At 44.9% G+C, this 13,720-nt stretch overlaps 1 protein-coding gene across 1 annotated transcript in view; it reads left to right on the top strand.

Annotated features, from left to right (window-relative positions):
* LOC143987224 (calpain-8-like) overlaps positions 1 to 13,720 on the top strand; it is a 55,813-nt gene that overhangs the window by 4,025 nt on the left and 38,068 nt on the right. The window contains exon 3 of the mRNA XM_077485813.1: positions 4,430 to 4,548. Within this exon, the coding sequence (XP_077341939.1) occupies positions 4,430 to 4,548 (119 nt within the window). The remainder of the gene's footprint in view (positions 1 to 4,429; positions 4,549 to 13,720) is intronic.

The raw sequence follows: 13,720 nt of genomic DNA, 5'->3' as shown, positions 1-13,720 counted from the left end.
TCATGTATTTTCTGATGAAGGCAAGTGATGAGTTCAGCTTGGAATATGCAGTTAAAAAGTATCTAAACCCAAGAACCTAGATTTACCATAGTGCATCTTACCAGATGTAGTGGCTGCATTTGTTTATATTCATCAGACTTTTTTTCCTTTCATTTTCATTTGGTAAACCCACAAATAACACACTTCCTCTCCTAAGGTGGCTATGCTCCCTTCTCCACTGTACCAAAGGAGGGAGCCATGATTGCCACCCAGCCCAAACTACAATCCCTGGCCGCCATAAGCAAATGTCTCAGTTCTTAAATTTGTTGTTAGACAAAGAGGTGTCATGGGGTGTTATTCAATAGGTAAGCCTGTGGGTTTCTCCAGAGTAAAACTCTGGTCAGCATCTTAATTATAGATTCTACAGCAGTCCAAAAATTGTTTAAAGCGGGAGTCCGCCGGGAGTCCGCTGTTTTTTTTTTTTTTTAAAGCCAGCAGCTATAAATACTGCACCTGCTGACTTCTAAAATAGTGACACTTACCCGCCCAGCGCGCCCGCGATGTCGGCACCCCAAGCCGATCTCCTGATCGTCTCTCGGGTGAACCTGCCACCATTTTGGGTATGGGAATCAGGAAGTGGAGCCTTTCGGCTTCATTTCCTGGTTCCCTACTGCGCATGCGTGAGTCGTGCTGCGCAATAAGTATGGTCCCCGCTGTCTCTGGGATCCGTGTGTTTCCCAGCAGGCAGCGGGGGACTTTCGGAAAGGGGCGTAGATTCTGCGGAAAGGGGCGTACCTTCTGCAGAATCTACGCCGGAAGTGGGTGCAGATACCTGTACTGTACAGATACCTGCACCCCTCTCCCCCCTGAAAGGTGCCAATTGTGGCGCCGGAGGGGGGGGATTCCAATGAGCGGAAGGTCCACTTTAGGGTGGACCTCCGCTTTAATTGTGGGCATTCCCAAAAAAATAAGTAGAAGGTCCCCACAGATTTCCCACAGCACCAACATGTGCTTGGGATCTGCAGATATATTCTATGCAATTTGGCTGGAGATCTGTACCATCGTGTGAGAAGTTTATAACCTCCCACCTGGTATCTTCTAGCCAGAGAGGCCTTGTGAGCAAAAACTATTACCTGTCTTTCTGTGGCTGAGAGAACTTAAGCCTCGTACACACGATCGGATTTTCCAGTGGGAATTGGACAATTGTTGTCGGATTCTCCGCGGACAAATGTTGGATGGCAGGTTTTTATTTTATTTTTCCTCTGACAAAAGTCCATTGTCAGATTCTCTGTACACAAGTACGTCGGACAAAAGTCCAAAGTACAAACACACATGCTCGGAAGCAAGGACGAGCCAGAAGCGGTCGGTCTTGTAAACTAGTGTTCGTAATGGAGAATTAACATTCGTGACGTGACAAATTATGAAATCTCCAAATGCAGCGCACATTCTCTTCTTCTTTAATGGGATAATAATGAAGCTGCTCTGCTGGTGATATTGATGGAGTTATTGCAAACAAATTTTCAAAGGCTTTTTTTTTCTAGTGATATCAAGAATAATATTATTATGCTTTTTTTTTTTGCATTATCCCCTAGTTTTTAAGATCAAAGATACAACTATGTTGGTGTCTCTTGTCAATTCTACATTGTATTTTTTTAAATGTAACTGCCTACTCCCAAACTGTCATTTGAAGTAAAACACAAAGCCAAGTATTATTCTCCACATTTTTTTTATTGTGCATTAAAAAAAGAAAACAAATAAAACTAGATATGTTATCTGCCAACAGAACTTAAAGGGGCTGTATGTTTTTTTTTTTTTTTAAATAACAAACATGTTATACTTACCTCCACTGTGCAGTTCGTTTTGCACAGAGTGGCCCTGATCCTCCTGTTCTGGGGTCCCTCAGCGGCTGTCTCGTCTCCTCCCTGCAATAGCTAACCTCCCACTGGGAATCTCTATCCTGATGGGGTTTGCTTGCGGGCGCGCTCCCATTCATACACGCTGCGTCCATAGACACAATGGGGTTTATTTACTAAAAGAAAATCCACTTTGCACTGCAAGTGCACTTGGAAGTAAAGTCGCTGTAGATCTGAGGGGGACATGCGAGGAAAATAAAAAACAATATTTTAGCTTGCACATGATTGGATGATAAAATCAGCAGAGCTTCCACTCATTTCAGATCTATGCCTTAGATTTAGAGCGACTGCACTTCCAAGTGCACTTGCAGTGCAAAGTGGATTTGCCTTTCGTAAATAACCCCCAATGTGTATGACTCGGTCCCACTCCCTATCATTGGATGTGATTGACAGCCGTGCAAGCCAATGGCTGTCCATTTAAATTTAAACAAATGACTTAGTTGCTGCTGGGTCATGGAAGGTAGTTCCACCCCCATAGCTTCCATATCTATGAATTTCTGCAAGCAGGGATGGAAGTGAAACAGAAGGGGATGTAAGGAAAAAGATGAAATAGTCTGCGTAGGCAGCTACTTTATGGTCACATGACTTGGTTGTGATACATTTCACATCTGGATGAGCTCTAATAGTTCTCAGGAAAGGCTCTAGGGTCATAAAGATCAGAGGTGAAAGCAGGCAGTCCTGACGCATCCCGTTACGTATATGAAAAGCTTCGGAAAGGACCTTCATTCCCTTTCACCCACAATTTTGTTCTTGGATTTATATATAATTTAAAACAGATATAGCATCAGATATACACTATTGTCAAAAGTATTGGGACACCTTCCTTCACACACATGTGAACTTTAATGGCATCCCAGTCTTAGTCCGTAAAGTTCAATATTGAGTTGGCCTACCCTTTGCAGCTAGAACAGTTTCAGCTCTTCTGGGAAGGCTCTCCACAATGTTTCAGAGTGTGTCTATGGGAATGTTTGACCATTCTTCCAGAAGCGCATTTGTGAGGTCAGGCACTGATGTTGGACGAGAAGGCCTGGCTCGCAGTCTTTGCTCTAATTCTTCACAAAGGAATTCTTCACAAAAGTGTTCTATCGGATTGAGGTCAGGACTCTTTGCAGGCCAGTCAAATTCCTTTCATCTTGTTCACAACGTTGTGAGGGACAGAGGTGTAAACAAGTGAGTGGCACCTAGATACATCATTGGGGTGTAAATTCACCTCTTCTCCAGGAGGCCACCACCAGCTTCTGATCCTTTTTCAATATCCTTCCTTTTGGGCCCCACTGCAATACTACACTGAGTGATCTCTGTGTTAGCTAAGTGTGCCCCTGCTTGTTGTGCAAATCCCACCTATCCCTCCTGCGCCATCATAAGAGTACATTTTTTGGATGTATTGGCAATTATTCGTTATGATTTTAATGAGCTGGCCAGTTTTTTAACAGCTTGGGGACACTATATTATACTCACACTGTACTGCACTGTAATACACTGCACTGTAACTGAGTTATCCCTGAGGAAGGAGCCAAGTGACTCCAAAACGTGTCGGATATGCCCATGCTATCTTTGCAATAGATATGTACAATGTTGTGATGTGCAATTGCGGACCCCAATTTTACTGTACTTAATTTTTTTATATACATTTTTGTATGTTATTTTCTATGATAAAGAATATGTTTTTTTAATGGAAATGATGTCTACGCTCTCAGCCTTTAAAGTCCCATTTCATGGAGGGAAACTCTTTTTCTTTAAACATATAGGGATGTGGTCGCATATAGCAGACATCAACCTCTAATTTTTGGTATAATGTGTAATGCCGCGTACACACGATCGTAAATTCAGCCAGCAAAAGACCAATCAGAGCTTTTCTTCGGAAAATGGGACTGTGTGTATGCCCCATCGGAATTTTGCTGGCCGAATTTCCGCCAGCAAAAGTTTGAGAGCATGTTTTCAATTTTTCCGCCGCAAAAAGTTTTGATTGAAAATTCCGATCGTCTGTAGCAGTTAAGACATGCAAAATTCCTACGCATGCTCGGAAATAAATTTGACGCATGCTCGGAAGCATTGAACTTCATTTTCACGGCTTGTCATAGTGTTCTACGTCACCGCGTTCTAGACTGTCGGAATTTGGTGTGACCGTGTGTAGGCAACACAAGCTTGAGCGGAATTCCGTCGGAAAAAAAACATCCAAGGCTTTTCCGACGAGAATTCTGATCTTGCGTACGCACCAATAGTGTAGAACTGGCCATAAACTCGCAGATTTTCTGCATTCATATGAAAATTGTCAGTACATTCGATGACTTGGGGAGTGTCATTGAAAATGTGTTTGCTTTTAACATTGGAAATTGGAATGAATGGACTTTCTGAATGAAAACCACATACAGTTAAAAATGTATTTGTGCAAGAAAAATTTACTGTCCTGTTCCTTCAAATTTTCAAACATCATATTGTCCTCACTAACAGTAATAAAATTGAGTGAACATTCTCCCCCTGACAAAGCCTTTGTCTTTCAAGCTATATGGTTATAAAGTTTTATTGTTTATTTACAGGCGACTGCTGGTTTCTTTGCTCTATTGCATCTCTCACCCTAAATGAAGAGTGCTTGAACCGCGTGATTCCAGGAGATCAAAGCTTTGACAACAACTATGCCGGGATCTTCCACTTCAAGGTAACTCAAGTCCCATTTTTATCTGCTTTGGAAGTCCAATATTGACTGATATCAGCCAATATATATATATATTGCATTTATTAAAAGTCCATTTATTAAAAGTCAGCAGCTGTAGTATTTATAGCTGCTGGCTTTTAATATTTTTTTTTTTTGGTGGAATCCCTCTTGAAGCACCGAGTCTTTATGTTCTACTATCATCACAAGTGTTCCTTCTCTATCCACTTTTAACAACATTTGGATGATATACTACACTCTGGGGTTGATTTACTAAGGGCAAGTCCACTCTGCACTACAAGTGTACTTGAAAGTGCAGTCACTGTAAATCTAAGGGGTAGATATGAAATGAGGGGAAGCTCTGCTGATTTTATCATCCAATCATGTACAAGCTAAAATACTGTTTTTCTTTTTCTCGCATGTCCCCCTCCAATCTACAGCGGCTGCCCTTCCAAGTGCACTTGTTTTTTTTTTTTTTTTAAAAGGTGTTTATTTTAAGATATTTTTGAACATACAGACAGCATATAAGGCAAACAGTACATAAGTCAAGGAGTATCTCTCCAGAGGTGAATACAGAGGCAACAATAAAGACGCCTCGTTGCAGTAAACCAAACTGCTACCATTATATGCAAAAACACAGAGAAACCCCAACAAAACAAAGCTACGAAAACAGACATGCCAACATTCGCGCACACACACCCATCACACTCACACCTGTCACCGTCCCCCTCTGCAGTATCATTTCAACATAAATAGCTGCCATATAAGGTCACACAGTAACAATTTACCACCCTGTTTCGTTCCCCCCCCCCCATACCAGGGACCACCATCCACAAAGCCCAAACCTCCGGCCCTACCCCCGCAGCCCCCCCAGGGGGTCCTGCGAGGACAGGACCGTCCCCCAAAATGAACCAGAAACATCCAACCATGGTTGCCACACCTTATGGAACTTTTTCAAGCAAGCTCTGTGTTTATACACTATTTTAAATTTAGGGAGTTCACCATTAATAATACCATACAGTGATTGAATTTTGGGAGGAACATTGTCTTTCCAGTGCAATAAGATCACTTTACGTGCATAAAATAAAATGGTACGCAGAAGAGTCCGTTTTGACGCCCTGTGGACAAAGTCATTCAATATACCCAGCAGCCCCACCTCAGGGGTTTGAGGCACCGGGAGAGCAAGATGATCATCGAAAAATGTAAACAGGTCCGTCCAATACACATTTAGTCCAGGACAACTCCAAAACATATGAAATAGATCAGCATTATCGTGAGTACATCTAGGACACAAGGCCTCAGTTCTCAAACCCATTCTAGCCAGTCTAGCCGGTGTGTAGTGCAGCTGATGAATAAACTTAAACTGAACATATTGGTCGGAAGTGCTGATAATATCCTGGAAGCAGGTTTCAGTAGTTTCCTCCCACCCCTCCTCTACCAGGGCAGGTATCAAACGCTTCCACTTCACAAAGGAATTGCAAAATGGGTCTGCTCCTACCCTGGAGAGGTGATCATAAAAAGTTGTAACCTGTTTAGTAAGATCCGGGTAAGACATTAGGTCCTCCATAGGGGACTCCTGAAGCTCTATGTGCAAGGAACCAAACTGCGCCCTAATGGCATGTCTAAGAAGTAGATACTTGTAGAAAAATTTATTATCTATTGAAAAGGTACCCCGTAAGTTTTCAAAGGATTCAAACTCATTTCCCTTGATGATGTGGGACAGGCGCAGAACATGCAGCCTAGCCCACCATTGGGAGTCCGGGTGCCCCTGTAATTCAGGTACACTGGGATTGTCCCATATCGGTGTTTGTGGTGACCTGCCCGGGGTAGAAATAGAAAGAAGTTTCTCTCCCTCTCTCCAGGCCAGTAGACCCACCGCCATAGGGGAGAATCTAGAGCATCTAGAATGTAGGGCTCTGTGCAGCACGTCATTAACCGAGTCAAACGGGGCATGAAGGATTGACATGAGAATGGCGGAGGGGGGCTGGGGGGTTGAAATGCAACCAATCATATATATATGTCAGTTGGGAGGCAAGGAAATATTTGCCAAGGTTCGGGTGGGCCAGGCCTCCTTTCGATTTAGGAGATTGTAAAGATGTCTTTGCAAATCGCGGATGGGAGTTTTGCCAGATAAAGGAGGACACACTGGATTCTATGTTCATAAATACCTTTTTTGGGAGATAGACCGGGGCAGCTCGAAAACAGTATAGAAATTTTGGGAGGAATATCATCTTAAAGATGTTAATACGACCTATCAAGTTGAGAGGGAGAGTTGCCCACGCTTGAAGTCTGTCAACCATCTGTTTTGTGATTGGGGTAATATTCAAGGCTTCATATTTGGGGAGCTCATTATGTATCTGAATGCCCAGATATTTAAATGACTGGGACGTCTGAAGTTTAGACGCGGTCAAGTAATCATAGGAGCAGCGCGGGCCAATGGGGAAAGCTATTGACTTGTCCCAACCTACCCTCAGACCAGACACATCACCAAATTCCTCAACCACCCGCATGAGACCATGAAAGGAGCCTTCCTTACCATCCAAATAAATCAAGGCATCATCAGCATACAAAGATATCTTTTCCTCCAGTAATCCTACTCGGATGCCCCCTATCCCCGAAGCCTGCCGCACCGCCAGGGCCAGGGGCTCTATGGCGATGGCGAACAGGAGCGGGGACAGGGGACAACCCTGTCTAGTCCCCCTAAACAGCCGAAATGGTGATGAGACATCTCTGTTAGTTCTCACCCGCGCACTCGGCTTAGCGTATAGCAGGCGGACCCATTTTGTAAATAGTGGGCCAAAGCCCATGTTAGCCATTGTCTCCCACAAAAATGACCAACGCACCGTATCAAATGCCTTTAACACATCTAAGGACAGTACCAAACCACTTTGTTTATCCCTACATGCTCTATGGATATGTAGATATAATCTGCGTATATTGTCAAAAGTGCTACGTCCAGGCATAAACCCAGCCTGATCTGGCGAGATTAATGAGAGTATAACCTTTTGCAACCGAAGAGCCAATATCTTGGCCAAAATTTTTGCGTCGTGGTTTAGGAGGGAAATAGGACGGTAGGACTCACATAGCAATTTGTTCTTGCCCGGCTTGGGCAAAACCACTATCAGGGCTTCATTCATGGAGTCAGGAAGAGATCCCATGTTCAAAGACGCTCTGTACGTAAGGAGTAGCTTAGGGGCTACCAACTCAGTATAGGTCTGGTACCATGCCGAAGGGATACCGTCAAGGCCGGGGGCCTTCGAAGGCGGTAGGGAACCTATCGCTGCCTCCACCTCTTCAAGAGTAATCTCCTGCTCAAGGAGATCTCGTTGGTCCTCCTCCAGTCCAGGAAACACCAACGACGAGAAAAAACCCTGAAATGTAGCCTCCGATGGGGGCACCGGATCGTCATAAAGTTCGCTGTAGTATGAGGTAAATTCCTGATTTATCGCCCCCGGGTCTTCAGTAGTAGAACCATTGGGCAGTTGTATGGCAGAGATGGAACTATCCAGATAATCCGTATGAGCGAGGAAGGCTAACAGCCTCCCATTCTTACCCCCGTGTTCGTGTAGTTTTGCTGTCAGGTGTAGTTGTTGTATTTTAGTCGTGTCCACAAGATGTAACTGTAACAGCTTGTGGGCATTCGTCAGGTCACCTCGAGTGGTCTCAGTCGGGTTGAGTATATGTCTACGTTTAGCCTCCTCAAGGGAACGTTCAAGATCCAGTTGTTGGGCCCTCCCCGCTCGTCTATGATGCTTAATACGGGAAATGTACGAACCGCGCAGTACCGCCTTAAAGGCATCCCAGGTAGGTCCCGCTGCCGTGGTGCCAATGTTCGTGGACCAGTAGTCTGACATATCTGAGGGAATGGCCTCTTGTATCCCCGGTGTGGACACCCACAAGGGACTAAGTTTCCACACCCTAAATGTAGGGCAGTGCCCCAGGGAAAGGGTAACCTGCAGTAGTGAGTGATCCGAAACTGTTTGAGAGATATATTTAATCGCCCTGACGACCGGCAGGAAACTCCCGGTGGCCAATGCATAGTCCAGTCTGGACAAAGAGCCATACGTTTTGGATTGACATGAGAATACCTTTACCCCCGGGAATTTCCAACGCCAAATATCAACATATCCATAGGCCTCACACCATTTACTAAACATTCTTGATTCGCTTCCATGTGGTTTCAACCGATCCAGATCAGGCTGTAGCACCGAGTTGAAATCACCCACAATAAACGTAGGGCAAACAGGTAACATTGACAACTTAGTACTCAGAGCGGAGAATACCGTGGCCGTGGCTGGCGGAGGAACATAGATTGTGACCAGAATGACAGGAGTTCTTAGCACCGTGGCATGTAATACTAAAAATTGACCCCCGGGGTCCGAGACCACCTGATGGCACTCAAACTGTAACCCCTTTCGTATTAAGATGGCCACCCCACGAGCATAGTTGGAGTAAGTGGAATGAAAGTTATGAGCCACCCAACACTTTTTTAACGAAAGGATTTTTGAGCCCACCAGATGAGTCTCCTGCAGACAAAGAATATGCGGGTGCAGTCGTTTAATCTGCTCAAACACCAGTGCACGTTTAAATTTAGAATTTAGCCCCCGAACATTCCAGGAGCATATGTTTACCTCAGCCATGTACGGGCTGGGAATAGTGTACAAGAACGTGAACAAGCGGGTGTAGCCCGCCCAGGAACCCCAAAACCATCCCTCACCAGACAGCCAGAGCCACAGTACCTCCAGGGGGACAGGTGACACAGACTTACTCCCATCCAACCACACACCACACACATCTCACCCATACAACAGACAACAAATAAAGGGCTGCCAAGTAGCAGCAACAACCCTGCCCTGCTCCCACGGAAATGGAGCGGGCTTGTACCCAAAACTGGGGCCATGCGTGGGGCGCATGGCCTGATAGCCATGCAATTATCCACAACTAGATAACCTCACCACAATGTGGCTCAAAATCGTTCTGCCTGGAGCAGCTCCCAGGTACTCATCCAAAAAATGGAGGAGAAAAAGAGTCCCGCAACACAAAAATAAATCTGGTTAGTCCCAACATGTTTCAATAAGAGCCGCAGAGATCCGCCTCCCTGACCGAGGCAGTTGCAAAAAAGAAAAAAGGGGGGGCAAGGAAAAAAATAGAATGATAACCATCCAGGCCATTATCCTTCAGGCAGGATCTTGAGGGGGTTGGGGCAGGGATTCCCACCATGTAAGGACGTCCTTGGGTGACTGGAAGAAAAGAACCTTCTCCTGATATACAATACGTAGGGTAGCCGGGAATATCATAGAATACTTCACTGCGTGTTCTCTCAGCTTGCGTTTAACAGACTGAAATTGTGCCCGTTGGTTGCGAACCGCCACAGAATAATCCGGATACAGTGACACAGCAGCATTATTGATCTTCAAGCTGCCTTTCACTCTGGCCACCCGTAGTATAGCGTCTCTGTCTCTGTAGTTCAGCAACCTAATTACCATGGTACGTGGCGGATTGCCCGCAGGGAGAGGTCTGCCCGGGACTCTGTGAGCCCGTTCTATCACAAAGCAGGGGGACAGGGTGTCACGGCCAAATTCCTGCTCAAGCCAACTTTCCAAAAAGGCCACTGGGTCAGACCCCTCTACCCGCTCAGGAAGGCCCACCAGCCTCAGGTTGTTACGTCTGAGGCGGTTCTCGAGGTCGTCCATCTTGTTTTCCAGGGAGGCAATTTTAATAGGGTCAACTGCATCCTCCAAGTCACTAATACGTTTCTCAGTCTCATCCACCCTTCCGCGTATTTTCTGAACATCCTGTCTCAGCAATGTAAAGTCACTTCTTATTTCAGCCACAGTCCCCATTAGAGCCACATGGTTTACCTTAATGGTGTGCAGCACATCGGCAAGCGTCGGATCCCGGCCACTCGCCTCCGCCTCCTCTCCCTCCGAGATCTGTGACTCCAGGATCGGGGGGTCCGGGTGTCCCGGGGAGGACGGCGGAGAGGATTCCCCAAAGAGATCCGGCGTGGAGGCCGGAGAATCACAGTGCTCCGCGGTGGTGGTCCGGCGGCCATCTTGGCCCGAGCGTGTGTGCGCAGACATTCGCGCCGGCGGCTGCCTTCTGCGCTTGCCCATCCGCCGATATCACCTGCCAGGGAAGCGGGGGGGTCCTCCGGTGCAGTCGGTGTCTTTCGGTCAGCGATCGGTGCGGGATTAACCCAGGATGGAGCAGGATTGTAGCGGGAGAAGACGGAGCTGCTCAGAAAGACGTCCGCTCACATGACCACCTAGGCCACGCCCCGTTCCAAGTGCACTTGTAGTGCAAAGTGGAGTTGCCTTATTAGTAAATAAACCCCTCAGTTGTTCAGCGTTTCATGTCAGTTTTTGATCAGTATCAGCTCAGAATTGCTTCAGTATTTTATCCTGTTGACAGCGGAACACATCTGCGAATCAGATGCGTACCCATAGAAGATAATGGGCCTGAATTCGCACCTGAGCCAGACCGCACACGTTTTTTATGCAATGCGGAATGCGAATGTACCGCAGATATGTGAACCAGCCTCATTAAAATGAATGTATTTTGAAATGTCCTGCGAATTGGATGCGGTGTAAGCCACATCTAATTCGCATAGGTGTGAACGAGGCCTTAAAGAACCTTTTTCGTTTTGTGAGTGACTCCACCCACGTTCACATCGGGCCATTTTGACATCTCAAATCGCATGTCAAATTTGCGGCTATTGCCAGCAACGGCACCGACCGAATAGGTGGGGCAACGACTTTGTATTACTTTTGGCTACTTGGGGGGCGATTTAAATAGACATCTGTACATGAACCTGCACAGATGTCTGTCAAATCGTGCGAGTTCAGCTGAATCAAAACCCACCCTCAATGTCAACCTGGGCTCCGACAAGCATGCAAATGTATTCCAGTTGCTAGAATAAATGAATATTCTGGATGTGTTTATGCTCTTACGCTTCTAAACGCCATAATATGTTAACATGCATAAACGCGTGGACATATGTGACAATACAGGCATATTTTCCTCCAACTTCTGGCAGCATCTTTGGAGCATACATTCATATGCCTGTGTGCATGTAGGCTTAGATCAGCCCTTTATGGATGACCGATACTGTTCTACATTGCTCTTTTTATTATTTTGAAAAAAGCCTGATTTATGTCGTCCAAAATGACCTAATTGGAGGATTTTTATCCCACTCATTGTGACTAATGGCAGTGATGTCACATGTGTCATGAATGTCAGGCCATATAAAAGGGACGAGCTGAGACAAGCAGGTGGAATTGTTTCCTGTGACGTAGAACACAAACATGTAACATGTCAGGAATGCAACAAAATGTCAGAGAAATATGAGAGAGAACTCAGTTATGGCACGCTATAAGAAATGGTATAAAGATTTTATGTTGTGCAAACAGAACACAGTGAGGCCATGCAGGCAGCTAGAGAGATTTACAGATATTGTCATTATGTTGTACAGTGCTGCACAAACTGTTGGCGCTATATAGATCGTGTATAATAATAATCATGCCAGACCTTCTTCCCTGTGCAGTCTGGGCTGTATTAAAAATTCCATCTCCTTCTTTATTTCATCAACATGAGGTGGATGGGGGGGTGTGCTGTAGTCCAGCAAGCGATAACTGGGCAGGGCTGACCATACTGGTTGGCATTTCAGTACAGCAAAGTCAGTGTTGTCAGCTTAGTTAGGGAGTTGTGTATTCACTGGATGTTTTTCTGTAATTACAATGAGAAGTGATGAATGTTTTTTTTTTTTCTTTTCATAATTTTGTCCAGACATATACTTAGGCCTCTTTCACATGATCGGCCAGCAAAACATGCTGTTCGTTTTCTTTCAATCTTCCCATAGAGGAGAGCTGGGCTCTGACAGGTCTGTCCCTGCACAGTCAGCGGAGACAGACTTGTCATCCACCTGCTCAGAGAGGATCGATGGAGCGATCCCCCGCTAAGATAGCCGAGTCCGCTGAGCGGATCCGCCCTGTGTGAAACGGGCCAAAGAGTAACTGCACTTTTGTTATTACTAAATAAATAAATTAACGAGCTGTACAATGTGTTCTGCCTTTGTAACATTCCTTGTTGTGCCTTTTGTATCACCGCCTGATATACCCTGTTAAATAAAAAAATGATTTACAAAAAAATAAAAAAATAAATGAAAAATGTCCTTTGGGTGGTCAAAGTACAGTACTGTACAAGGATTTTAACAAAGTTTGTTGCAATTTCTTATCTTTTTCTGCTTTGAAGAAAAAGCTGTTCATTTGATTGTGCCAACCCGCAGAGTGAATCTAAATAGGAGTGACTTTTCATTATTAATCAGCTAATGCACTTGTAGGGTTCTAATGAGAAAAGTTGCAGTGTCTACATCTCTTTAGAAGTAATTAACCCTTTCTGTGTATCTCACCAAAAATGATCATCGTCTGCACCAAAATATTTGTTGCAGAGGATGCCTAAAATTTGGATCTGTGCCGATGCCTGGGAAAATCAGTGAGCCAAACACACAAGCAGGAAATTACATTTTTTTTGGGGGGGTTCTGTACAACAAATTTATTCAAAACACCTCCAAATTTCTTTTAAGTAAAAAAATAAAAAATAAATAAATAACAACACTTCTATCTGTGTTTTGTCGCGAGATGTGAAGAATTTGTAAGCTGTGCAAGTAACAGTTTCAAAGATCTCCACTTCAGTATCGTGGATGGTGCAAGATCAGCAAATAACTGGACAGTTTGACCGAAGAATGTGATAACAGGTCGCGATCTTGCCGCTGCCATGAGTTTCTCTTTAATTCTCTTTAATTTTGTAGAAATTAGGCTTGGCGACGATGTCGCTTGGCAAGTCATCAGATCTGGGAGCAATCATGGCCCGGTGAGCCCTATCCACCTCCAAATGATGCGGTTGAGATTGTGGATCAGTGATGACTTTAGAATTTCGATTAACCCTTGAAATTGTGCTATCCATCTTGTTTTCTATACCATCAAGCCTCTCTCCTATAGATTGAAGATCTTGCTTAAAGTGTTACTAAACCCACAACAGTAAAACCAGTCTGTATATGCAGCATAGCATGCTTGTTATACTCACCGTGGAACTTAAGGGGTTAAAGGGTGTTTTTTATCCTGTATGCATGGATCCTCCCCCTCCTGCACTGTTTATCTGTGGAAGGCCAGCTAACACA

The sequence above is a fragment of the Lithobates pipiens genome, unplaced genomic scaffold, assembly GCF_037356315.1.
Source record: "Lithobates pipiens isolate NorthernLeopardFrog02 unplaced genomic scaffold, aLitPip1_a1.2 Scaffold_18, whole genome shotgun sequence".
Lineage (NCBI taxonomy): Eukaryota > Metazoa > Chordata > Amphibia > Anura > Ranidae > Lithobates > Lithobates pipiens.
This window is presented reverse-complemented; position numbering and strand designations above follow the sequence as displayed.